Raw genomic sequence first — 23,390 nt, forward strand, 5'->3', positions numbered from 1 at the left:
ATCTGGCACACAGCAGCAGCGAGCACTTGTTTGGAGCCAGTCAGACCCCGCAAAATGCTCCCCCAAAAGGAAGGTCAAAATGCCTTTCTCAGTGGTTGTGGTGACAGACTGGTTGCTGGGAAGCTGAAACAGTTGCTCATCTTACAGGGTAAGACATGGGAAACAGGTGGCCAGGCCCCCAAACTAGGCTGCAGGTGAATGTTGCTAAGGGTTTGAGTAGTTTTCACACAGAACAAAGTAGAGAAAGCATGTTAACAGTCATTTCTACTTGCCTGCTTCAGCTAATGCTGTTGGACTGGCTGGCAAGAAGTGATCTGAATTCTGGCCCCCAATGGCACGTCACATTTAAAGGTCTAGGTTTTGTGCTCCACATTGAAAACTCATTAAGCACCTTTTTGCTCAATCTTAATACCCTGACAAAGTTCAGTAAACTTTTGCTTGCTCTGCGGCTTATTTAAATGACTAGGAACTCAATTGCATAGCTGAGTCTGTTGACTATACACTGGCAATAATTTGTAGAAGGCTCAGGAAGCTTAGTGATTTATGTGGCAGGGGATTGATCCAGTGTCCACAACAGCACAGCTGTGACACCTTTGTTGGGGGGTAGTTTGGGACTTTGTCACCAGCTCAATCCAAGCTTAAAAACCATTACAAACACCTCCCTGATGAACATACACCAAACCCTTCTGAAGTGGCTTCAAGGGCAGTAATCCTTCCCCATCCATGCCTTTTTGTTTTGTTGGTGGTAGGGCTTGAACTCAGGGTCTGGATGTTGTCCCTGAGCTCTTTTGCTCGAGGCTAGCAACTCTATGACTTTGAGCCATGGCACCACTTCTGATTTTTGGCGGTTAATTGGAGGTAGGCTTCACAGACTTTCCTTTCCTGGCTGGCTTTGAACCGTGATCCTTATAACTCAACACAAGTAGCTAGGATTACAGGAATGAAATACAGGGTCCAGCTTCAAGCCTTTTTGTCCCAGTACTGGGGCTTGAATTCAGAGCCTTGCATTTGCTAGGTAGGTTCTCCACCATGTGAACTATACCCCAACACTTTTTGCCTGAGTTGGTTTTAAACCACAACCTTCTGGTCCTAATTGGGATTAGAACCACACTCACCCTCCTACATTTTTTCCCCCCCAAATCGTGGGGCTTGAATTCAGGGCCTGGGCACTGTTCCTGTGCTCTTTGCTCTAGATTTGTGCCTACCATTTTGAGCTAGTTACACTTCTGGTTTTCTTGTGGTTAATTGGAGATCCTTAGATTTCAGCCTCCTGGGTTTGCACCTGCCTTTCCTACTTCATTTCTATGCCAGCACCAGGCCTTAAACTCAGTTCCTCAAGCTCTTACTTGGCTGGCACCCTCCCACTTGAACCACAAGACTATCATTTTGCTGTTCAATTGGAGATAGTGTTTCATGGGTTTTTCTGCCTTGGCTGGCTTTGAACCTCATCTGCAAAATCCATCTTCTGAGTAGCTGATTTTCTGAGACTTGTGCCTGTGTTTCTCATAGTGAACACCCCCAGGAAACAGCCAGGTCTTGGGGTACCTTTGTGCTTGTGCAAGTGGACTCCTTGTGGGGACCTCTGTAAGTTACTTCAAACTTGACACTACTGGGCTGGAAATATGGCTTAGTGGTTGAGCGCTTGCCTAGCATGCATGGAGCCCTGGGTTTGATTCCTCAGTACCACATAAGCATAAAAAGCCAGAAGTGGTGCTGTGGCTCAAGGGATAGAATGCTAGTCTTGAGCAAAAGAAGCTCAAGGACAGTGCCCAGGCTGTGTTCAAGCCCCAGGACTGGAAAAAAAACAACAAAACCACACACAACAAAAAACAACTTGAGGGCTGGGAAGGTGGCTCAGTGGTAGAGCGCTTGCCTTGCATGCTCGAGGCTCTGGGTTCGATTCCTCAGCACCACATAAGCAAAAAGAAAAAAGCCGGAAGTGGCACTGTGGCTCATAGTGGTAGAGCGCTAGCCTTGAGCTGAAGAGCTGAGGGACAGCGCCCAGGCCCAGAGTTCAGGCCCCACGACCGGACCCAAAAAAACAAAACAAAACAAAACAAAACAAAACAAAACAAAACAACTTGACACTACCCACAATAGAATCATTACAGGGGGTTTCAGAAATGAAACTTGAATAGGACTGCAAATCTAACAATGCTTAAGAGCACAAGGGGCCCAGCCTGGAAACTCCAGATGCAAGCTGCTGAGCCAAGATGGAGCTGTAAATCATGACTGAAAGGAGGCACGTGATGAAGACACTAAACAGACTTAATTTTATTCCATCTGCCACATGCCAGAGGACAGGAGCCAGGCAGACATTTGATGAGGCCAAGGCCCGCTAGGCTCGGCAGCATCATGAACTCCAGCTTGCTCACCGTCTCCTCTAAGTTTCTTCCTCTGAAAGACACAAAATAGGGAGAGAAATAAGCCATGCTGGATGATCGGATGTCCCTTTCCTTCCCGGGTCTGAACTGCAGGGGTTCTCAATGCCTCTACTCAGCAGATGAGCCTTCTGGGTGCTCACCCAGCCGATCCCTCCGACCGTAAAACCACCAGCTGATAGGACTGTGGTGGTCAGGTTGACCTTCCTTCCTCTAGAACCCCGCTCCCACAGGGAATTTTTGGGCAGTCTCTATAGGCTGTTCTCTTTCCCACCCTTCTGAGATCTAAAGCTCGGAGGAGGCTCCAGGAGCTGAGTGAAAGCTACTCCAGACTTAAGTCCCAAAGAACACATCAAATTTTGTCAGGATAAAGCTCCCCTGCCAGCCCCCAGCTCATGCTAGACTGGGGGGGGCGGGGGGGGGGGAGTCACACACACCTTCCTCTTCCTCTTCTTCCTCCTCCTCCTCCTCATCGTCTTCATCTGAGCTGAAGGTGCCATCGGGCAGGCTGTAGACACGGATGACCTGCTTGTTGGGGTCCTTGAGGATGAGGTACTTGCCCTCCTCCAGCTTCATGCAGATGTCGATGACACAGCGCAGGATGCCCCAGGCGTTCTCCACACTTAGGTTGATCTGGCTGGCAAACTCATTGGGCTTGAACTGCTGGGTGCCCAGGATGACGTGACGCGAGGAGTCCTTCACATGGTACCGAGACACGTAACTGAGAGGGAGGGGAGGTCAGTGCTGGAGCAGGGGTGCATGGCGGCTATGTGGTGACATCTGACATCTCCTCTGCTGTTATCCCCAGACTTCTTCCTACCCTGCCTCCCTAGCCAGCCCCCCAGCTCCTGGCTAAGGCTCTCACCCCAGCTTGAGGTACTCGGATCCGGCCAGCAGAGCACAGCAGGTCCACCGGGCCAGCTTGTAGCTGTTGTTCTTCAGCTCAGTGGCAATGACAGCCCCACGCTGCGAGTCCAGCTTCTGCCGCCAGTCCACACCATTGCAGTGCTGTAGGAGGGAAAGCCGGTTATGAGTGCCAAGGCCTGGGGAATGCCTCTGGAGACAGGGTTAAGAGACAGGATGGCCTCTCCCTGTGCCCAGCAGGGCACTCAGGAGAGAGTGGGGACAAGACAGATGGGCACAGTGCCTGCCACATGAACAGCAGAGGAAAGTTCATGTTAGACAGAAAGGGCTTCACACATGTCACACACACTTGGCTAAGTGGAGACCACTGGTAGACTACAGATGGGAGATGGTGGTCTTGGTCTGATGGACAGAGGGAAGGACAGGCCAGGCCAGTCTCAGAGCCTGCCACTTCCCCAGACATCTCCATCTATGTCATTTACAGATGTGGGAAGCAGAGCTCCAAGACTGTCCTGTTTCACTGCAAAATACTGGAGGTTCTTTTTATGAAGAGTTTAGGAACTGAATACTGGTGGTAATCCTATTCAGGAGGCTGAGCAATGAAGATAAAGTCAGCTCTGGTACGGGAGTCCCAAGAGATTCTAATCTCTTGGACTCCCAAGAGATTCTAATCTCCAATTACCCAGAAAAATGCTGGAAGTAGAGGTGTGACTCAAGTGGTAGAGTGCCAGCCTTCAACAGAAAAAGCTAAGGGACAGTAAGCAGGACCTGAGATTAAGCCCTAGTGCTGGTATACACATGCATGCATGCATACATGTGTGTGTACACACACAAACACACACCACACAGTTTAGGAAGTGGAAGTGTGGTTCAAGTGGTAGAGCACCCACTGTGAGCAAGAAATCTGAGAGTACTTAGGCCCTGAGTTCAAATTATGATATCAAAATGAAAATAACAGCAAAATTGGCAAAGAAAGGGCTGGGAAGGTGGCTCAGTGGTAGAGCGCATGCCTTGCATGCTCAAGGCCCTGGGTTCAATTCCTCAGCACCCCATAAGCAAAAAAAGAAAAAAAGCCAGAAGTGGCGCTGTGGCTCAAGCTGAGGGACAGCACCCAGGCCCAGAGTTCAGGCCCCATAACCGGACCCCCCCCCCCCAAAAAAAATGGCAGAGACAAAGGGAAATGGAGTGGAGAAAGATGTCCCAACAAGCACAAGGGACAGTAGTAAGCTACAGTGCTGTCAATTACAAGGGCAAGGACAGGACCTCTGTCAACCACTGCAACGAGCCCAAGTACACTTTCTTCCAGAGTGCACAGATGAGATCTCTTGGATCTCAGCCTTGTGACATCCTTGACACAGAACCAAGCCACATACTAGACTTCTGCCCTTCAGAGCTGAGAGTTTTAAAGTGGTGATGGGTATTAGGGATTGAAGTTAGGGCCTTCCATTTAAGCCACGCTCCACAGCCAAATGGAGACTTCTGTTACTGTTATGCAAAGCTGCATGAACTCCTTAGGGCAGAGCTGCGTGGGGATGGATCCTCACAGGGGATACCAGGATCCTTTGCTCTGTATAATGGCAACTGAGCACTGCTGTCCTCTCTAACCAGGGACACTGGCCAGTGTAGCTGGAGGAAGAACCAGAGCTCCACAGCCATGAGCACTGGCAGGAGGGAGTATGGAAGGAGAAGCAGAGGAAGCCTGTTGCTTTTTCTTTTTTAAGTTGGTCGTGGGGCTTGAACTCTGGGCCTGGGCACTGTCCCTCAGCCCTTCAGCTCAAGGCGAGAGCTCTACCACTTGAGTTACAGCGCCACTTCCAGTTTTCTGGTGGTTTATTGGAGATAGGAGTCTCACAGTCTTTCCTACCCAGGCTAGCTTTGAACCTCGATCCTCCTATCTCAGTCTCTGAGTAGCTAGGATTACAGGCGTGAGCCACCAGCGCCTGGCGCCTATTGCTTTTAAGGCATTTAAGAGTTGATTCTGAGTTACATCTGTAGTTCAAATCCTGTAGTTCAGTAGGAAATAATGAAGAGGTCAAAACCAGACAAATTGCAGGCGGAAGAGAGAAACAGGCTAGGAAGGAATGGAGAGGAAGAAAGCACCAAGGAAGGGGAATTCGGCCGCCTATATGCAAAACAAGGGGAACAGCTCTCAACTTAGGGGTGCTCTGCTCCCAGTCACCGAAGGTTAGGCAGAGGAATAAAGGCCCAGGTAGCTAAGTGCAGAGCGGTGCCTCACCCTGGAGTCCCACTCGTTCAGAGTCTTGATGTTGATGAAGGATACTTCCCCATTTGCCCCGGTCATGACGCCATCGTGCTCACAGCGGACAATGAGGTCAATGTCCTCTCCAAGTTTCCACCTGCGGTAACTGCAGCAAAGGAGAAACTGGCTGGTCACAGAGACCCTCACTTCAGGGATTCCCCCTCCCAGCAGAGGCTCTGGCTTCTTCTGCCACACCCCCACAGAAGGCAGACAGACATACCGGTAGGCAACAGAGGCAATCTCATTCTTATCCATGTCGTCCTCCACAAACGGGTTTGGGTTGGGGAAGTTGTATCTTTCCTTCCCCTGAAAAATGGCAAAGCTGTCATGAGATGGTGCTCATTCTTGTTCCCAACCCAATCAGCCAGACCCAGCACTGCTCCTTGCAGCCTTCAAGGCTCTGAGCTCGCTGGGCTTCATGTTCTTCTCCCTCTCCTGCCTGCCAACCTCCAAGAGACCCCAACAATGCATTAGCAACTACGCCTGTCCCTGTCCCTGACAGTTATGCATATAATATCCATTCTACAGAATGGTGAAAATCCATTCCTAGGACATACAGAGATGTAGCTATACACAATAAGGCACTTGGCTAAGCAACTGAGGGAATCTTAACAATCTGTCAAAACAGCAACTTTGTAAGCCAGTAATCCTACTCAGGAGGCTTGGATCTGAAGCTTTCAGTTTGAAGCCAGCCCAGGCTGGAAAGTCTGACACTTTTATTTTTAGCACCAAAAAAATCCAGAATTGGAACTGTGGCTTAAGTGGTAGAGCATCAGTCTTGAGTAAAAAAAGCTCAGGGGCAGTGTCTACAGCCTAAGTTCAAAGCCCCAAGACAGGTACCCAAAATAAACCCTGTAATAGTTCAGGAAGGAAAGAGGCATGCGACCACACACCTCCTCGGTGGACCTGCGGTTCAACACCAGGCAGTCTGACCGTGAGCCAGCTCCTGACCTCTGCTACAGGCGGGCTGTGCCAGCCCCAGTGAACCCAAGCCCAGAGCCTTGTGGCAAGCACTGTCAGTGCTCGCGTGCAGCCACACACTCACCATTCTCAAGCACTGCTGGGAGAAGTTGTGGTTGATGTAGGTGGCCTCCATGGCCAGGTTGCGGGGCGAGTTGAAGGAATTACCTTCATCTTGAGGGGGCTCGTTGGCTGTCTCACTCACAGTCAGGAGGTCTGTAGAAAACAGCACAGTCATTCACCCACATAATCCAGAATCATGCCAATGTGCACAGTTTGGTGGGAGCTGCCTTCTTCTAGCGTCGTTTCCACATGTGGGGCTCACAGGCGAGAGCAGGTGCTCTCGGATGACAATAACTAATCTACTCACTAGGAAAAAGCTGTCCCCTTTCCATCTTTGTGGATCCCTCGAGAGACTGTGTGGCCCTTACAGGAGTGGCTTCAGGCTCAGGACAGGATTCTACTGCTTTGTTTTGAAGCTGTCATTTTTTTTAGTGTGACCCAAATACATCTATGGTGTGCACAGGCAGGGATTGAAAGGAACCCATGGAATGAATTCTGCACATGTGAGAACGGGAGGGAAAGGGCAAGTCAAGCGAGCACATTCATGGCCAGGAGCAGCTGCTGTGAGGGCTCAGAAGGCCGGAGCTGCAAGGAGGCAGGAAGGACTGTGGACACACTGCTATTGCCCCAGAGGAAAGCAGACCATTTTCTACCCATTCCCAAGGACTAGGGACTCCTTCTGAGCCCACACAAGTCCCAAGGTCCCAGAGCTGTTCCCCAGACAAGCCTTCTCACCAAAATCAGAGTTGTCCCTCTTGTCAAAGAAGAGCTTGGACCCGACTCTCTGGACGACGATGTCCCAAGAATACACAGAGCGGGTGCAGCTCATCAGCGTGGCCAGGATGGCATCAGTGGCAAACACATTGCCCTGGGTTTTGGCCAGCTGCAAGGAAAACGACAGAAAGCGCTGAGGACGCTGAGGTGCAGCAACCCTTCATGGGGTGGGAACTGTGATGTCACCATGCTGGCTGTCACCCACACAAAACACATACTAGGTTCCTCCAGAAGCTTCGTGACACCTGTCTACTCACTTCAAAGGCAGGCAATAAATACATTTGTCCTTTTATGGATGAGAAAACTAAAGCCCTGGAGCAATGAAGCCAGTCAGCACAGCAGAGCTGGCATCTAGGTCTGCTCTGCTTAACTAACCAGCACTCTAGGGTTACCCAGTGCAGTGCCTGTTCACTCACCCAACACTTAAGTGTGGCACAGAAGGATCTCAGTGGAGGCCCACATGTGTGCTGTGATCCCTGTGGACTTGTGCACTCTGGATAAAGAATTCAACTAAATCCTCAGAGAAGAAAAAATATCTGTACTGAATGCACACTGCCATACAAGAGTGTCTGAGGTATTACGGTCATCTAGAGATGACTAAAAGTGTACAGTCAGTGCTTGCGTTACAATGCAAACTCTGGGCTATTTTATATAAGGGACTTCAACACCCTGATTCTGGTATCCACAGGGGTATTTTCTGGAACCAATCCCCCGGAGTACTAAGGGCTGCCCACACAATCCCCTGCTCTGTAAGGGCTGGGCTGCAGAAGCAGGCCACAAACCTTCCGGATGACAGGGTCGTCAGTGGTGGTGACGGTGTGGAAGATGCGCTTGATGCTCCGCAGGGGCTTCTCGCTCCTTGTGGTGACGCGGTCGAAGGCTTTGTCATAGTATTCCAAGGCCCCACAACACTCACTGCAAGAACAGGCAAGAGATGCAAATAAACAGGAACATGAGCCCCTTTCCTTTCAAGCCATTTAACACATAAGGCACTGGAGCCTCTCACTGGAACAGGAGCAGAACCCTCAGGGAGCCCAGAGAGCTGGCTCAGCTCTGTTCTTGCAGAACACAGTGCACGCACCACACCCAGCCCAATCCCTCCACTTTAAGTCAGGATAACTAGTAACTAGTGTTCAGTTGCAGGGGTATCCAGGCGAGCAGATTTTTGAAGTGGTGCTCTGAGCCCCCGCTGAAGTAGCTCCATTCCCCTGTCCTTTGAGGCAAGAGGCTCTTAGAGCTGTCAGACCCAGGCTCCTGACTGCCATAGTCCTGCCCAAAGAGCTTTAATAAGGCCATCTCACTGCATTTCTGTCAGGAGGCAGGAACTGAAAGACATTTTTCAGCTTTTCTTTCAGCTTTGTTCCTTTTCTCTCTCTGCAAAGAGCTAGATAACTTAATTTTATTTCTCCTTTGCAAAGGAGGCCAGGAAATTGTAAGCAATCTGAAGTTTAGTACTAGAAAACTTCTGCTTTTCATGCTGTTTTTTGACTGCTTGAAATTTTCTGTGATCTTATCCGTGTCTTCTGAGTAAGTGGTTTCAAGGCCTTTCTGGAGTCCCTGGACTTAAGGAAAGCGGCGAAAGGAGCTACTCACATATCCTGCGGCTCAGAAACTTCCAAGTAGCGCATTTTCATCAGCTGAGGAAAATCCATTTCCTCTTTCACCTCCCAGTCACTACGGACCTCAACTGAAGAGTCTCGGGGTTTCTACAGTGGAAAACCATTGGAGGAGAAAAATTACAGTCCACGCAAGTCCAAGTAAAAAACAAGTTAGCATTATGAGAGGGTTTTCTTTGATAAATATGGTGCTGGCTGTTTTAGAAGACAGAACCTTGGCTCCTAGGAGCTGATAGTCTAGAAGGATCTTGGGAAAGAGGAAATCAACCATGGGTAATGATGTCACCCAGGGAACATGGAGCAATTCCTTGATAATGTTTTCAAAGTATTAACTATGTCCCCCACCCCCACACACTTTGAGATAGAATCTCACTATGTAGTCCAGGCTGGCTCTGAGCTCACAGTCCTCCTGCCTTAGCTAGTACCCCTGACAACTATTTTTTTTCTTTTTGTCAGTCATAGGGCTTAAACTCCGAGCCTGGGTACTGTCCCTGGGCTCTTTTGCTCAAGACTAGCGTTTTACCACTGTGAGCCACAGTTCCACTTCTGGTTTTGTGGTGGTTAATTAGAGGTATAAGTTTCATGGACTTTCCTGTTTGGGATGGCTTTGAACTGCGATCCTCAGATCTCAGCTTCCTGAATATCTAGGATTACAAATGTGAGCCACCAGGTCCATCTCTGACAACTATTTTGACATAGCGAATATCACATCCAGCAAAGTGTAATTTCTACAACTCTAACTTCATTTGTGCTTATATGTGTCTACTATTCTCAGCATCCACACAAACATGGCAGCATTATTCCAAACACCTCCAAAGTGGAAATAACCACATTGCCCACCAACTGGTTAATGGCTAGACAAAACATGGTGTATCTTTACAAGGTTATTATTTGGTTCTAAAAAAGGAATAAAGTACAGATGGCCCTCTGTAGGCTCATACTTACAGGTCCTACACCTGAAGATTCAATTAAGTGTAGACTGAAAATATTTCAGGGTACCAGGAGTGCCTGTATCTCTAACTACTGGGGAAGCTGAGAAAGGAGGATCCTTTGAGCCCAAGTACTCAAGACCAGCTTGGGTAAAGAACTTGGTGCCAGTGGCTCAAACCTATAATTAGAGCTATTCAAGAAACTGAAAACTGAGGATCCTAGTTAAAAGCCAATATAAGCAGACAAACCCAAGAGACTCTTACTTCTAATTAACCAATAAAAAAAAGCTGGAAGTGGAGGTATGGCACAAGTGGTAGAGTGCCAACCTTGAGCAAAAAAGCTGAGGGATGGTACCCAGGTCCCGTGTGCTGGTGGCTCATGCCTATAATCCTAGCTACTCAAGAGGTTGGGCTCTGAGGATTGTAGTTCAAGTTAGCTCAGGTAGAAAAGTCCTCTTATCTCCAATTAACCAGAAGTGGAGCTGTGGCTCAATGTGGTAGAATGCTAGCTTTGAGTAAAAGAGCTCAGGGACAGCACTCAGGACCTGAACTTAAGCCCCACAACTCCCCCACCCTCCCCCAATCCTGTTAATATTAATATTACATTGTATTAGACATCATAGGTTGAGCATCCCTACTCAAAAATGTCCACCCTAAAAAGCTCCAAACTTGATGCTAAGTGCTGACAGGAAGCTCAGTTTCTTACTTTGGACCATGGTGCTTAACTAGCAGTCTGTTTCAAAATTGGAAATATTATGGTTCTAAGCATTTGGCTAAATCAAGAAAAGATTTAAGAAATGTGTGGAAAGGAAGTGCAGGTTCTACATAAACTATATAATCATACATAAGACAAGTTAAGCACTTGTAAATTTTGGTATTCTTAGGAGATCTTGGGATCAATTCTCTGAATATCAAGGAAGATCACATGAGCTGGGTGCTGATGGCTCATACCTGTAATCTTGGCTACTCAAGGTTGAGAGCAGAGGATTACAATTTAAAGCCAGACCCAGAAGCAAAAAAGCCTCTGAGATTCTTGTGTCCAATCTGGAAGTAAACCTGTGGCTCAAGTGGTAGAGTGCTAGCCTTGAGCAAAAAAGGTCAAGAACAGCACCCAGGCCCTGAGTTCAAGCTCCAGGATGGGCACAAAAACCAAAACCATACAGGAGGCTGAGATCTCAGGATCATGGTTTGAAGCCAGCCTGGGCAGGAAAGTTAATGAAACTCTTATCTCCAATAAACTACTCAGAAAAAGCTGGAAATGGCACTATTGTTCAAATGGTAGAAGGTTAGCCATGACCACAGAGAGGCTCAGGGCATAGCCAGGCCCTGAGTTCAAGTCTCAGGACTGGCAAAAAAAGAAAGAAAGAAAAAACCAGTCCCATGACATTATACCACAGGTCACATAATTCCACCAATGAGAAATGTTCAGATTAGGAGACAAAGTAGACCAGTAGCAGCTGAGGGCTGGGGAGAATAGGAGGTGAATGTTAAAGCACATGATTCAGAATTTTGGTATGCATACATTACCTGTGATTTTTGGTCCCATTTTTGCCTCACTCCAAATTGCTTCTGGAACTTTTTCTGCAGTCGAATGCGTTCTCTGAAAAGACAAATACGGTGATCTTGGTGCAAAGCCCCAAGTCAGAGCTTCAGAAGACAGAAGCTGCTCTTCTCTGGACTACGGAAAACAGGGCTTCCAGAAAGGAAGACCAAATGGGCATTAACTGGGGACGTGAGCAGAGGCACACTGTCCCCCAACACTGACCAAATTATAGCACTCAGCCTTCAGTGGCCACCTGTGGAGGCCTCGGCCAGGGGTGTGATGGCTGAGGTTCTCCACAGCTGAGGATGCTGAGGATGCAGGACGAAGCCTCGGCAAGCTGAGTCATTCATCTCACGGGCTTCACTCCCCTCAGCATACAAGTCCACCACAAGCCACTTCCTGCACATGCTACCTGCTATGAACTGACACTGGAGAACAGGCTTCAAGGTGGCAGCTGGCTGTTGGAAATTGCTTTTTTATGCAGTAAGGGGGAAGAAGCTATCTGCCTGCTTGGGCCCTGTGCTATCTGGGAATGGCCAGTTTGGGAAGGACACTTTGTTCTGGAAGGGCTGGAGTGTGTGTGTGTGTGGAACCTCACCTCTCTTTCTGCTTGGCACTCTTAGGCAATGTCTGAAGATTGAATTGCAACATGTTCCGCCGATCTTTGTCTCTGCGGAGGTTCCGCTATAAATCAGGAAGACACAAAGGCTGTTAATAGGCTATTAATGGGAGATCTTTAAAAGTTTAGGGTGTAAAACCGTTTCACACTGTACTGTGCCTTTACAGTACCAGCAGTCTGTGGAGTAGGCACGGTAGAGCTGGAATTGCCTGGAACTCACATTCCCACAATGCATTCCACTCAAGTGGGTTTATGGGTCATATTTGAGTTCTATTTTTGCCCCAAAGACGCAGACAAACTGGATCATCTACTTAATAAAGTCTGCATGTAGCAATTAAGTGAGTCAGTGGGTGCAATGTACTTTTCTACCCAGTGCAAGTATCCCTTCCTAGCATAGAAGTATATTTCCAAGTGACTGGGAAATCAGAGAGTGTCCAGACCTAAGTTCAAGCCCCAGGACAAAAAAAGGAGGGAGAGGTGAGAAGGACACCAAACTCTGTGTAGGCTATAGAGTTGAATATTAATAAAACGGTAAGGTCAAACACATATTCTATTCAAGGGTTGAAATATAAAACCAAAGCGAAAATGTGAAAGACAGGTCCCCAGATAAATCATGGTCAATGCTGATAGAAAACTATAATATATTTAGCAGGTTTCCTTTCATTGAAAACACTGAAGTCACTGGTGGCAGTCTGTAAAAAAACAAAAACTACTCAATTTCAATGTGATACAATTTGTCACTGGACTGTCACTTGGTTTCCACCAAACTGTGCCATACTTTCTATTTAGCACTCACAAGAAATACTCTGGCAGCTGGTGACCCCTGGCAGTCCCAAGCTGGCCAGGTTGCTGGCTTCTGCCTACCTGTGCAAACCTCATCCGGTTCCGCTGGTAGGCCGTCTTCTGCATGCGTGCTGTATCCACCAGCTGGAAGCTAGTTTCATCCTCCTCATGGAAATAAGCATACTGACTTCCACCGCCAAACTGAGAGGAGTACTTATCTGGAGGCCAAGGTGACAGTGACAATCATCTGGCAACTGTCTACAAGTTCCTGTCTCAGCCTAGACCTACTCAACTGGGCCAACATTAAATAGGATCCCCCAGCACATTCAAGTTTGAAAAGAATTTCCTAAGCAATGTGAGGAACTGCAGCTAGCCCACTTCACACTCTGCCAGCCGTACCATCTCAGCATCTGAGCTGAGATTTACTGAAACTGGGGAACCAGGCAGGGGGCATGCATACCACTACCGCCTCACCTGGTTCCCAAGGAAGACTTGCCTCATGTGCCAAGATAAACTCACTTGCTGATCAGAACTCAGATATCTTATTTTACAATTCCAGCCAGTACTTACTTCTAAGTGCTTCAACTGTCACCAAGATAAACCTCTTTACTTTACCAGGACTTTTAAGCCTGCAATTCATTGATGGCTCCAGATTCAGAATGTCCCAAATAGTAAAATGCAAAGTGGCAATGTGTTCAATAGGCTTTTTTTGGTGCTGGTCCTGGGACTTGAATTCAGAGCCTGGGCACTGTCCCTGATGTCTTTTGCCTCAGGCTAATGCTCTACCATTTGAGAGAGAGCTTCATTTCTAGCTTTTCATTAACTAACTGGAGGTAAGAGTTTCATGAACTTTTCAGAATAAGGCATCTTTGAACCTCAATCCTCAGATCTCAACCTCCTGAGTAGCTTGGATTACAGGAATGAGCTACCAACCAGTACCTGGCTTAAAAGATTTCTTAAAGGGGGTCTGTGGCCAAAGAGGGGGGAAAACTCTCATGAGGCTATTTTTAAAATTTTGTTAAGTGTTCACAGATCAAGACACATCTGTCCAAGACAGGATTTTCCTATGTAGCCAGCTTTGTCTGGAACTCCTAATATACATGCCTTGGTCTCCCAAGGGATTATAGGCACATGCCATCGTGCCCGGCCAACTATCAGTTATTATTAGCATTTTTTTCCTTCCTGGTATTCAAACTAATGATAATTCTCCAGACTCTGATTTGGGCAGCCCCACTTACTACTTACTTGTGTACCTCTTATCTTGGTATGTGGCACCTGTCCAGTCTGCAACCTGTTAAGAGCAATAAAGAGAATGCACTGATCAACTAGGCTAATTTCTGTAGACCCATAAATGTCAGCAAGTGAGGGGGGACTGTGTGGAAAATGATGGAAGGTTGCAATGCCATTCTGGGACAACTTTCAGAGGTCATGCTCTGACTTAGCTGCAACCAACACGGAATATTTTTTAAAATTTAATTTTATTGTAAAAATGTTGTACAGAGGGGTTACCTTTACACGAGTAAAGTACATCTCTCATTGAACATTATTACCCACTCCATTGTTGTTCTCCCACTATCCCTTCCTTCCCCCCACTCCATGAAGTTGTAAAGTTCATTTCTGACATAGTGTCCTGTGAGTATCATTGTTGCAATGGGTCATCTTTTGTAATTCTTTCAGCATTTTGTTATTTTCCCTCCCTTCTCCCAATCAGATAAATGCATATACAAGATGGAGGGTACCAGAATGAAAGACAGATTGCCAGGGATAAACCAATGGAAAAAGGAAAATGAAGTAAGAAGAACTAGATATAGTACGTCGGCAACATCAAGGTTGACAACTTAAAAAAAAAAAAGAAAACACCAATTGTTTCCATGTCTTGGAGTTCACTTCAATTAGCATCATGTTGTATGGTCCTATGTTCGTAGCTCTCAAGCTATTATGATTCCCTGTCAGGTCTAACTTAGGCTTATATTAATCATTGCAAATGAGGGAAACCATAGAGCCTATGTTTCTTTGGGTCTGGCTTACTTCACTTAATAAGATTTTTTCCAAGTTTTTCCATTTCCTTATGAAAGGGGCGATGTCATTCTTTCTGACAGATGCATAAAATTCCATTGTGTAAATTTCCTACATTTTCTTGATCCATTCATCTGAGGGGCATTGGAGTTGGTTCCATATCTTAGCTATGGTAAATAATGCTGCAAACATAGTTGTTGTGCTGGTAGCTTTAGTGTGGCCTACTTTGAGGTCATCTGGATATATGTCCAGGAGTGGGATTACTGGATCATAGGGGAGTTCTATGTTCAGTCTTTTGAGGAACCTCCATACTGCCTTCCAGAGGTTGAACACTACTACACTGTTGGTGTTCCACCAACAGTGGTTTTAATTCGCATTTCTTTTATGGCCAGCGATGCTGAGCATTTCTTTATGTGTCTACTGGCCATTCTTATTCTTCTCCAGAAAATTCTCTTTAATGGGGTGGCTGTTTCTCTGGGGATTTGTTATTGGGTGTGTGTGTGTTAATTTTTCTAGCTCTAAGTATATTTTTGGTATGAGACCCTTATCTGTTGTCTAGCTAGTGAAGATCTCCCAATCTGTAGGTTTTCTATATATCTTGCTAGCTATATCCTTTGCCATGCAGAAGCTTTAACGTAATCCCATTTATCCAGACTTTCTTTGATTTGTTGTTTCTGGATCTTTAGGCAATTTGGACCTGTACCGAGGAGCCCTAGCATATCCCCTATCCCTTCCTGTAATATTTTCAGGGTCTCTGCTTTTTACCTTGAGGTCTTTGACCCATTTGGACCAACAGGGAATACTTTCACAGGCTCACTTTTTTCTCCCCATCCTTGGGGGTTGAATTCAGGGCATGGGTACTGTCCCTGAGCTTCTTCTGCTCAAGGCTAGTGCTCTACCACTTGAGCCACAGCACCACTTCTGGCCTTTTCTGTTTATGTGGTGCTGAGGAATCGAACCCAGGACTTCACATTCCCAGCCCTAGGATTGGAGGTCACACTTTTGAGACTAAAATTTAAACAGTGTCTCCTGGAGACCTGCAGATTCCAGAGACAGCCAGATTCTTGCTGACAAGCAAGTACCTTTCCTAGCCGATCTCCTTTGCTGAAGGGCTGGTAGGGCATATCCCGAAACTGCTCAGGAACGGCGCAGGGACCCCAGCCCGAGGGGTTATCCTGGATCACAGGTGTCATGAACTTCGCCATCTTCTAAAACCTTCAAAAACAAATATTCTTGAGATGTATGAAGCCCTCACTATAAAACACCTTCCCACAAAGAGTAAGCAAATATATTAAAGCTAACACTCGTCAAATGCTAAACAAAACAGTACCCTTAACTGTCACACTACTTACAATTCTGCAAATATTTAAAACTCCAAAAACTGCTCACAGACCTGAGTTGTTACCATACTGCATTAACTTTAGGGCACCCTCCTTCTCACTGATAGCTCTACTTGATACTTGATGGAGTGTCACACCTCAATCTGGAATTATTTTTCCTAGTATCATAGAAGATAATGATGCTTCTTCACCTGAGTGGTGTCTCCCATATCTGACAAAACATCCTAACATCTCAAGATTCTGTTGTCAGAAACATCACCAAACTAAAGAACACCAGACTTCCCTAATTCCCAGTCTCTTAAGTCTGCAAAGTAGGTAACAGTTTTTATAACAGGATTATTGTGCTTATCACACTTGAAAATACTTTCTTTATAAAATGATCATCATCATTCAAACTTACAAAAACACATTTAGGCAGTGCTCAAAAAAAAAAAGGATCTTTAAGTAGACTCTAAAACTTCATTTTCCTTTTCTCTTAATTTCCTGTCATCAGTGCATATCCCGTGTACAGATCAAGAGGATATAAGCAAGCATAAAACCTGCCAGGAGGCCAAGAGGCCACTGTAAGCCATAGGCCAAAAGTAGCCATATGTCAAATGTTAACAGATTTACAATTGCCAAGTACTGTTCTCAGGCTTAGCATGTACTAGTTCATTAAACCCTTCCAACAACACTGTGAAGTAGGGGCCAGTACTGTCCCCACTTCAGGTGAGAAATTTGTCCAAAGCATTGTTGCGACGCTACGTGAAGAGAAACATGAACACAGGCAGTGTGGTTCTAGAGTCTACTCTGTGTAATGCTGTGCCTTATCTCAGAGAGTAAAGACCAGAAGTTCTGTAGCAGGCATTTATCCAATACCCCATTCATAGCCATGAGGGATTGGTATCTCACACCTATAATCAGGAGCTGAGACCTGGCTGCTCAGGAGACTGAGACCTGAAGGATCACAGTTCAAAGCAAGCCCAGGCAGAAAAGTCTACAAGATTCTGTCTCCAAAATAAACAGCAAAAGCCAGGATGGAGGTGCAGCTTACGTGGTAAAGCACAAGCAAAGCAGTCGACTGCAAGAACAAGGCTCTAAGTTCAAACCCTGCCAATAGCAAAAGAACGAAACCCAAAAAACCCCAAGCATTTGGCCAGGGGTAGTGATGAATGCCTTGGAGGGGGGTTGAAGGTCTATGCTCACAGTGAAACCCTGTCTCCATCCAAGCCAAACTCAAAAGACTAATGCATTTATCAACCATGGCAACTCCCTGGCAAACTAATTACACAGACAAGAGAAATCAAAGAGCAGAGGTATAGTAGGCTTAAGCTGTCAATGCTCCATGAAAAGGAGACGGAGGCTTTTTACAGTTAATAAACAACAGAGTAAAGCTAGAAGCTCTATCTTCCAAATGTAAACTTACGCTAAACTGTAGGAAGAGAACAGAGGGCAACAGTGTGGCTCTCAACTTCAGTATTTACTGACTTCCTACATTGTTCATGCATAACTCTGGCCACATTTACACCACTAACTCTCCTACATTTCCATTTTAAGAGAGAAAAATGTAAATGTCAGTCACATCTATTCATCATTTCAAAGTAAGATTTCATTTTCAGGACTACCTGCCTAAGCCTGGCTTTCTTTCCACTACATAATAATTACGCACCTGTGTGTGTGGGGGGAGGATTTGGGGAGAAGCTGGAGTTTTAGATTATGTCTAACACAACAATGATGTCTCAAAAGACGGTTTTAAAAAAAGATCCAGCTTCCAGAGCTCCAGATTTGGAAATGGGACCCAGGCTGGACTTGCATCAGATCCCAGGAGAGCCAGGAAGTGGAAGTGCTCTGGCTTTTTTTGCACAGGTAAAACTACAAGAGCAGATCGGAGCGAAGAGGAAAGCAACAGTTTCACTAAAGCGACGCTGACAGCGGTCCTGGTCAGAGGGACTGGGCACAGGGGTATCAACTGGGCAGTCCCAGGGGTCCTGTGTGGATCACCACGGCCCCTAAGAGATGCAAGGCCATCAATTCCTGGGCTGGGGGTTGGGATGTTTCAGAAGGGCTCTACTCCAACCTTGACCACCCGTTTCAGAGAACAGGGAAGACTTTTGGAGTGAACTTTTCAGGGGTACAGCACCACTCAGCTGGCCCTCCCCACCCCTCTCCAACGCTCCACGCAGAGTCCACGGCCACTGCTGAAACCACCCGCGGCTCAGCTGGGCTAAGTGACAGAAGCAAGTCTGCCCAGCCCACGAAGCACAGGCTGGAGTTATTTACCCCCTCCCCCCGCCCCCCAAGGCCGAATCCTGGGTCCTGGGCCTCGGGGTGCCGGGTCTGGGGCCCCGCCCAGCGGAGGGCCAGCGACGGTGGAGGACGTGAGGGGGTCCCTTCCGGGAGGTCCCCGAAAGCCAGGCCTAGCCCGAGCTGGCTCCGGAGGCCCGCGAGACACCACAAAACGCGTCGCTCACCTGCGATGGCCTCGGCCGGCCCGGATGGCGACAGATTATCGGGGCCGGAGACAGCACGGCCGGGCCGACAGGGAGGAACCGGGAAAAGAGGAAACGCGCGCGCCCACAACGGCGCCGTAAACACGGCCGGCACTGTCGTAAACTGCGTCCCTGCTACCGCCGGAAGGACGTCGAGCCGTAAAGCGAGGCTGCACCCGGAACTCCGTCGCCGAGAAGCGGAGGGAGCTGTTACGTCAGGTCGTGTCCGGGGACGCCCCTTAAACGTTTGGAATGGAAACGTGGCCGTGCGGGGTGCGAGGGAAGCCGGAGGCGGGGAGCGGCTGCCAGCCCCGCTGAGTCCCACAATGCTTTACGGCCGGCCGGGCCCGCCTTCTCCCACAGTGCCCCGCGGCTCCCGCACGGCGTTTCCGGGCTGGGCGCTCAGGCCCGGCAGGCCGAGCTGCTTCGGTAGCGTCTGTCGTCCTTCCTGGTTTGGGTTTTGTGTTTTAGCCGGGGAGGCCACCGGGGGAGGTGGCTGTAGAGGTTCAGAGCGGGTAAAGCGAGCTGCGTGTCCAAGCTGCCGGTTTCGGGGTGGCCGCCACGGCTCAAACCATTCACCCACGTCTCTGAAGCTCGAGTGTCGGACGGAGGTGTCCGGGTCTGCCCTATGAGGGTGCGGATCCGGGGGGCGGGGGGCGGACCGAGGGGGGGAGGGGGGCGGACCGAGGGGGGAGGGGGGCGGACCGAGGGGGGGAGGGGGGCGGGCCGGGGAGGAGGGGGGCGGGCCGGGGGGGAGGGGGGCGGGCCGGGGGGGGAGGGGGTCACTCGTGGACCGATGATTTAAGGATGCGGATCTCTGGGCTTTAGTTTCCTTTGCTGTAATTTGGAGGTAATAAAGGGTTTAAAAAGAAAAAGAAAGTGTCTCTCGCCGGTGGCTCTTGCCTGTTATTATAGATGCTCAAGGTGGGGAAATCTAGCCCAGGCAGGAAATCCATGAGACTGCCATCAGTGAAACCAGCCCAAAGCCAAGCTGAGGTAGAGTGCCAGATAAATTCACTAGACTCCACACACACACACACACAATTGCATTTCTGGTATCTTCCCCACATTTCTGGTGGTGTCAGTTGGATTATGGGATTTCTTTAAACCTGCCTATTCAGCTGTGGATTTGACTGTGTTGTAGTTGCCTAATTTTTGTTCGCTGGATGGTTGAGTCATGCGGGTATCTAGCCCCATAGTCCTCATTGCCAGTTCCTCTTTATATCCCCACCACATTCAGGTATCACCTAAGTCCTCTTGTTCTACTTTCAAATGCATCTTGAGTGCTATCACTTTTATGTTTTACCATCTTCCTTCCCATAGGCTTGGGTCCAGTCTTGCTTGTGGTAGGTCCCTTCTTTTAGCAGCTTCCTGTTATGTGCTCAGAAGGAAACGGGAGACATCTGTGAGTTGCCTGGTTCCTGACTATCTTCTGGAAATTTCCCATCCAGACATTCTCTACTCTGGCCACTGTGGCCTTCGCTTTGCACCTTAAGTACTTGGTCCTCATTTCTCAGCTAGTGCAGGCCTTTTTTTCTGCCCGCAGGTTAACCTGTGGCTGGTTAGATCCATTATCATTATCTCCTTTCAAGAATGCAATTACTATAGTGCGGGCTTTCCATTCCCAATTCTAGCATTTGGGAGATGAATCAGGATGATCAGGAATTCAAGACCAGCCTAGCCACATAACAAAGGCCCGTCTCCATTGAGGAAGAAGAAGACTCCTGGGCTGGGGATTTAGCTCAGTGGTAGAGTATTTGCCTGGTATACATGAGGTCCAGTGTGTGTGTGTGTGTGTGTGTGTGTGTGTGTTCAGTGGTAGAGTATTTGCCTGGTATACATGAGGTCCTGTGTGTGTGTGTGTGTGTGTGTGTTCAGTGGTAGAGTATTTGCCTGGTATACATGAGGTCCAGTGTGTGTGTGTGTGTGTGTGTGTGTGTGTGTGTGTGTGTGTGTGTGTTCAGTGGTAGAGTATTTGCCTGGTATACATGAGGTCCTGTGTGTGTGTGTGTGTGTGTGTGTGTGTGTGTGTGTGTGTGTGTTCAGTGGTAGAGTATTTGCCTGGTATACATGAGGTCCTGTGTGTGTGTGTGTGTGTGTGTTCAGTGGTAGAGTATTTGCCTGGTATACATGAGGTCCATTGTGTGTGTGTGTGTGTGTATGTTCAGTGGTAGAGTATTTGCCTGGTATACATGAGGTCCAGTGTGTGTGTGTGTGTGTGTGTGTGTGTGTGTTCAGTGGTAGAGTATTTGCCTGGTATACATGAGGTCCAGTGTGTGTGTGTGTGTGTGTGTGTGTGTGTGTGTGTGTGTTCAGTGCTAGAGTATTTGCGTGGTATACATGAGGTCCAGTGTGTGTGTGTGTGCTCAGTGGTAGAGTATTTGCCTGGTATACATGAGGTCCAGTGTGTGTGCGCTCAGTGGTAGAGTATTTGCCTGGTATACATGAGGTCCAGTGTGTGTGTGTGTGTGTGTGTGTGTGTGTGTGTGTGTGTGTGTGTGTGCTCAGTGGTAGAGTGCCTGGTATACGTGAGGTCCAGTGTGTGTGTGTGTGTGTGTGTGCGCTCAGTGGTAGAGTATTTGTCTGGTATATATGAGGTTCAGTGTGTGTGTGTGTATGTGCTTAGTGGTAGAGTATTTGCCTGGTATACATGAAATGAGGTCCAGTGTGTGTGTGTGTGTGTGTGTGTGTGTTCAGTGGTAGAGTATTTGCCTGGTATACATGAGGTCCAGTGTGTGTGTGTGTGTGTGTGTGTGTGTGTGTGGGTGTGTGACAGAGACTTCTTTACAGGGTCTTTTCCTAAAAGATCTGCTCCTTCACCCCTCTTGTTCCCATACTCTGGTTTTCTTTATAGATCTTGTTTTCTAAGTATTGTTTCTTTGTTTAGGCTGCAGCTCTCTTTAGTGAAACCTAAGAATAAGAGTATTGTCTTTCTTCTTTAGAACTGTGCCTGGGGATACTTGTTTATTGGACTGTTAATAGTAGGAAGGAGTTTTGTGATAAGTTAATGAAAAGATGAACTTAGCACATTACTCTGGGCACCTAAATAAACACTTGATGAATGTTAGTATACTTAAGATCAATTGTAATGTGTTCTGAAACGCCATGGTGGGGTGGATGTATTTTTGCCAAAGTGCTTGGATCATGGCTTTTCTCATATGTGTGTTGGTTGCTGTGGGCCATCTGTTTCAGCTTCTTATGTTAGAGTTTAATTGTCTTTCCCCAATTTTGGCCTAGTCATTCCAGTCTGCCCAGATGGAGAAGCATTTGGAGTGTACTGCCTCATTCTCAGTAGTGGGTCCCTGGTTTGGGTAGGAGGTCTTGCCTTCCCTCTCTGACACTATGCCTCTCTTTCTGCCTGCATGTTCAGCTCTCAGAAGGTAGCTGAGGACCTTTCTTTACGTCAGATCAGATCACACTCCCTCCCTCCTGGGCTTCCCTTTACTCAGGAGGATGAAGTCATCTAGGGCCTGCAAGTTTGAAGTTCATGATCTTGAGTCTCATTCCTTGAGACCCACATCTACAGTTTTTTGGGGGCTCTGTGTGCACATCTCCCAGATCTTCAGGAGATCCCATGTTCTCATTGAACCTGAATGAGGTCCACACTCATCTGTCCTCATTCTCTCTCTTGCCTGCTAATGTAGAGCTTGTCTTGTGCCTGAGTCCTGTTCCAAGAACTTGCTTTCCTGTATTTAATGTTGTCTCAGCTCTTTTTCCTTTTTTTTTTTTTTAATTCTGGTTTTACTAAGCCTTGAACTCGGGGCCTTGTTCTTGCTTGGGTGGTGCTCTACCACTTGAACCTTGCTTTTGGCTCATCCTTTTGCTGATTACTTTGGAGATAAGTCTTGTGAGCCTTTCTACTTGAGCTGGCTTCAGACCATGATCTTCTGGATCTCAGTCTCCTGAATAGCTAGGATTACAGGTGTGAGCCACTGGCGCCTAACTAGCAAGCGTCTCTTTCACTAATCTGTCTCACCTGTTCTAAATATGCTCACCTGCCTACCCTGAGGATCAGCAGCAGTTCCAGAGTTTTCCACCAGGAAGGGCTAAGTGGCTTCAATCCCTGGGGCTTATCAGAATGCAGTTGCATAGCAGGTGTCCTATTTGTACTGAGGATGCCAGTTTATTGGAGGAAGCCCTTCTGGAGGTTTTGAGGGGTGGTGCCTGGCCTGAAGAAACCTCTTGGCAAAGCAACCACTGAGCATCTAGGCAGAACAAAATTAAGAGGAGAACGGGAAAGAGAACAAGGGCTGACTTCTTGAATCTGTTGCAAGGGGCCTCATGGGTTTCCATCATTCTGAATTGGGAGAGGCAAAAGTGTGGCTACTATACGCCAAGAACCTTGCCAAAGGTAGGGTGACCAGATAGTTTAATATCCAGATGGGGCACTTTGGGGAGAAGGGAATGAATATCAATAATTATGCCAAAAAAAGGAGTTAACTGTGGCTGTCCCATATACAGTGGAAGGAAGTCAGATGTCTCTCGGCGCTGGTTTTCTGTTGCTATGTGATTCGTTAATCATTCTAGCCTCCAGTGGCTCAAACAATGGCTTGTATCTTTTAGAAAATCTGCACTGGGCATTGAGTAAGGTTGGCTGGGAGGTTGCTGCTGTGGGTAGATGGGGTGTGGGGGGGTGGGCGGGTGGACATGCTTTCTCTGTCCATTTAATCCCAGGGTCTGTGTGGAGAGTCCACTTGGGAGCTTGGCTTCCTCACCACACGGCGGCCTCAGTCATCAGGCCACTCACAGGGTTCTGAGGACTCCAGAGCAAGTG

At 47.7% G+C, this 23,390-nt stretch overlaps 1 protein-coding gene across 1 annotated transcript; it reads right to left on the reverse strand.

Annotated features, from left to right (window-relative positions):
• Nucleotides 1-2,250: 2,250 nt before the first annotated feature.
• Eif3d (eukaryotic translation initiation factor 3 subunit D) lies at nucleotides 2,251-18,712 on the reverse strand. The gene is made up of 15 exons (XM_069999430.1): nucleotides 18,599-18,712; nucleotides 15,891-16,023; nucleotides 14,038-14,083; nucleotides 12,874-13,010; nucleotides 11,989-12,074; nucleotides 11,375-11,447; nucleotides 8,896-9,008; nucleotides 8,085-8,217; nucleotides 7,264-7,411; nucleotides 6,551-6,681; nucleotides 5,726-5,811; nucleotides 5,482-5,611; nucleotides 3,247-3,389; nucleotides 2,819-3,102; nucleotides 2,251-2,397 (listed from the first exon to the last, which is right to left on the reverse strand). Exons 2-15 carry the CDS (start codon nucleotides 16,011-16,013, stop codon nucleotides 2,384-2,386), a joined length of 1,647 nt encoding a protein of 548 aa, XP_069855531.1. The 5' UTR covers nucleotides 16,014-16,023; nucleotides 18,599-18,712; the 3' UTR covers nucleotides 2,251-2,383.
• Nucleotides 18,713-23,390: the final 4,678 nt, after the last annotated feature.

The sequence above is a fragment of the Dipodomys merriami genome, unplaced genomic scaffold (genome assembly GCF_024711535.1).
Source record: "Dipodomys merriami isolate MVZ:Mamm:240054 unplaced genomic scaffold, mDipMer1.0.p SCAF_55, whole genome shotgun sequence".
Classification (NCBI taxonomy): Eukaryota; Metazoa; Chordata; class Mammalia; order Rodentia; family Heteromyidae; genus Dipodomys; species Dipodomys merriami.

Excerpts from the sequence above, each read along its gene's own strand:
- Eif3d (XM_069999430.1), bottom strand. The coding sequence starts at position 16,013 with ATGGCGAAGTTCATGACACCTGTGATCCAGGATAACCCCTCGGGCTGG. Across the intron at positions 9,009-11,374 it reads AATGGGACCAAAAATCACAG|AAACCCCGAGACTCTTCAGT; the intron begins GTAATGTATGCA and ends TTTCCACTGTAG. Across the intron at positions 3,103-3,246 it reads TCCGAGTACCTCAAGCTGGG|TTACGTGTCTCGGTACCATG; the intron begins GTGAGAGCCTTA and ends CCTCCCTCTCAG.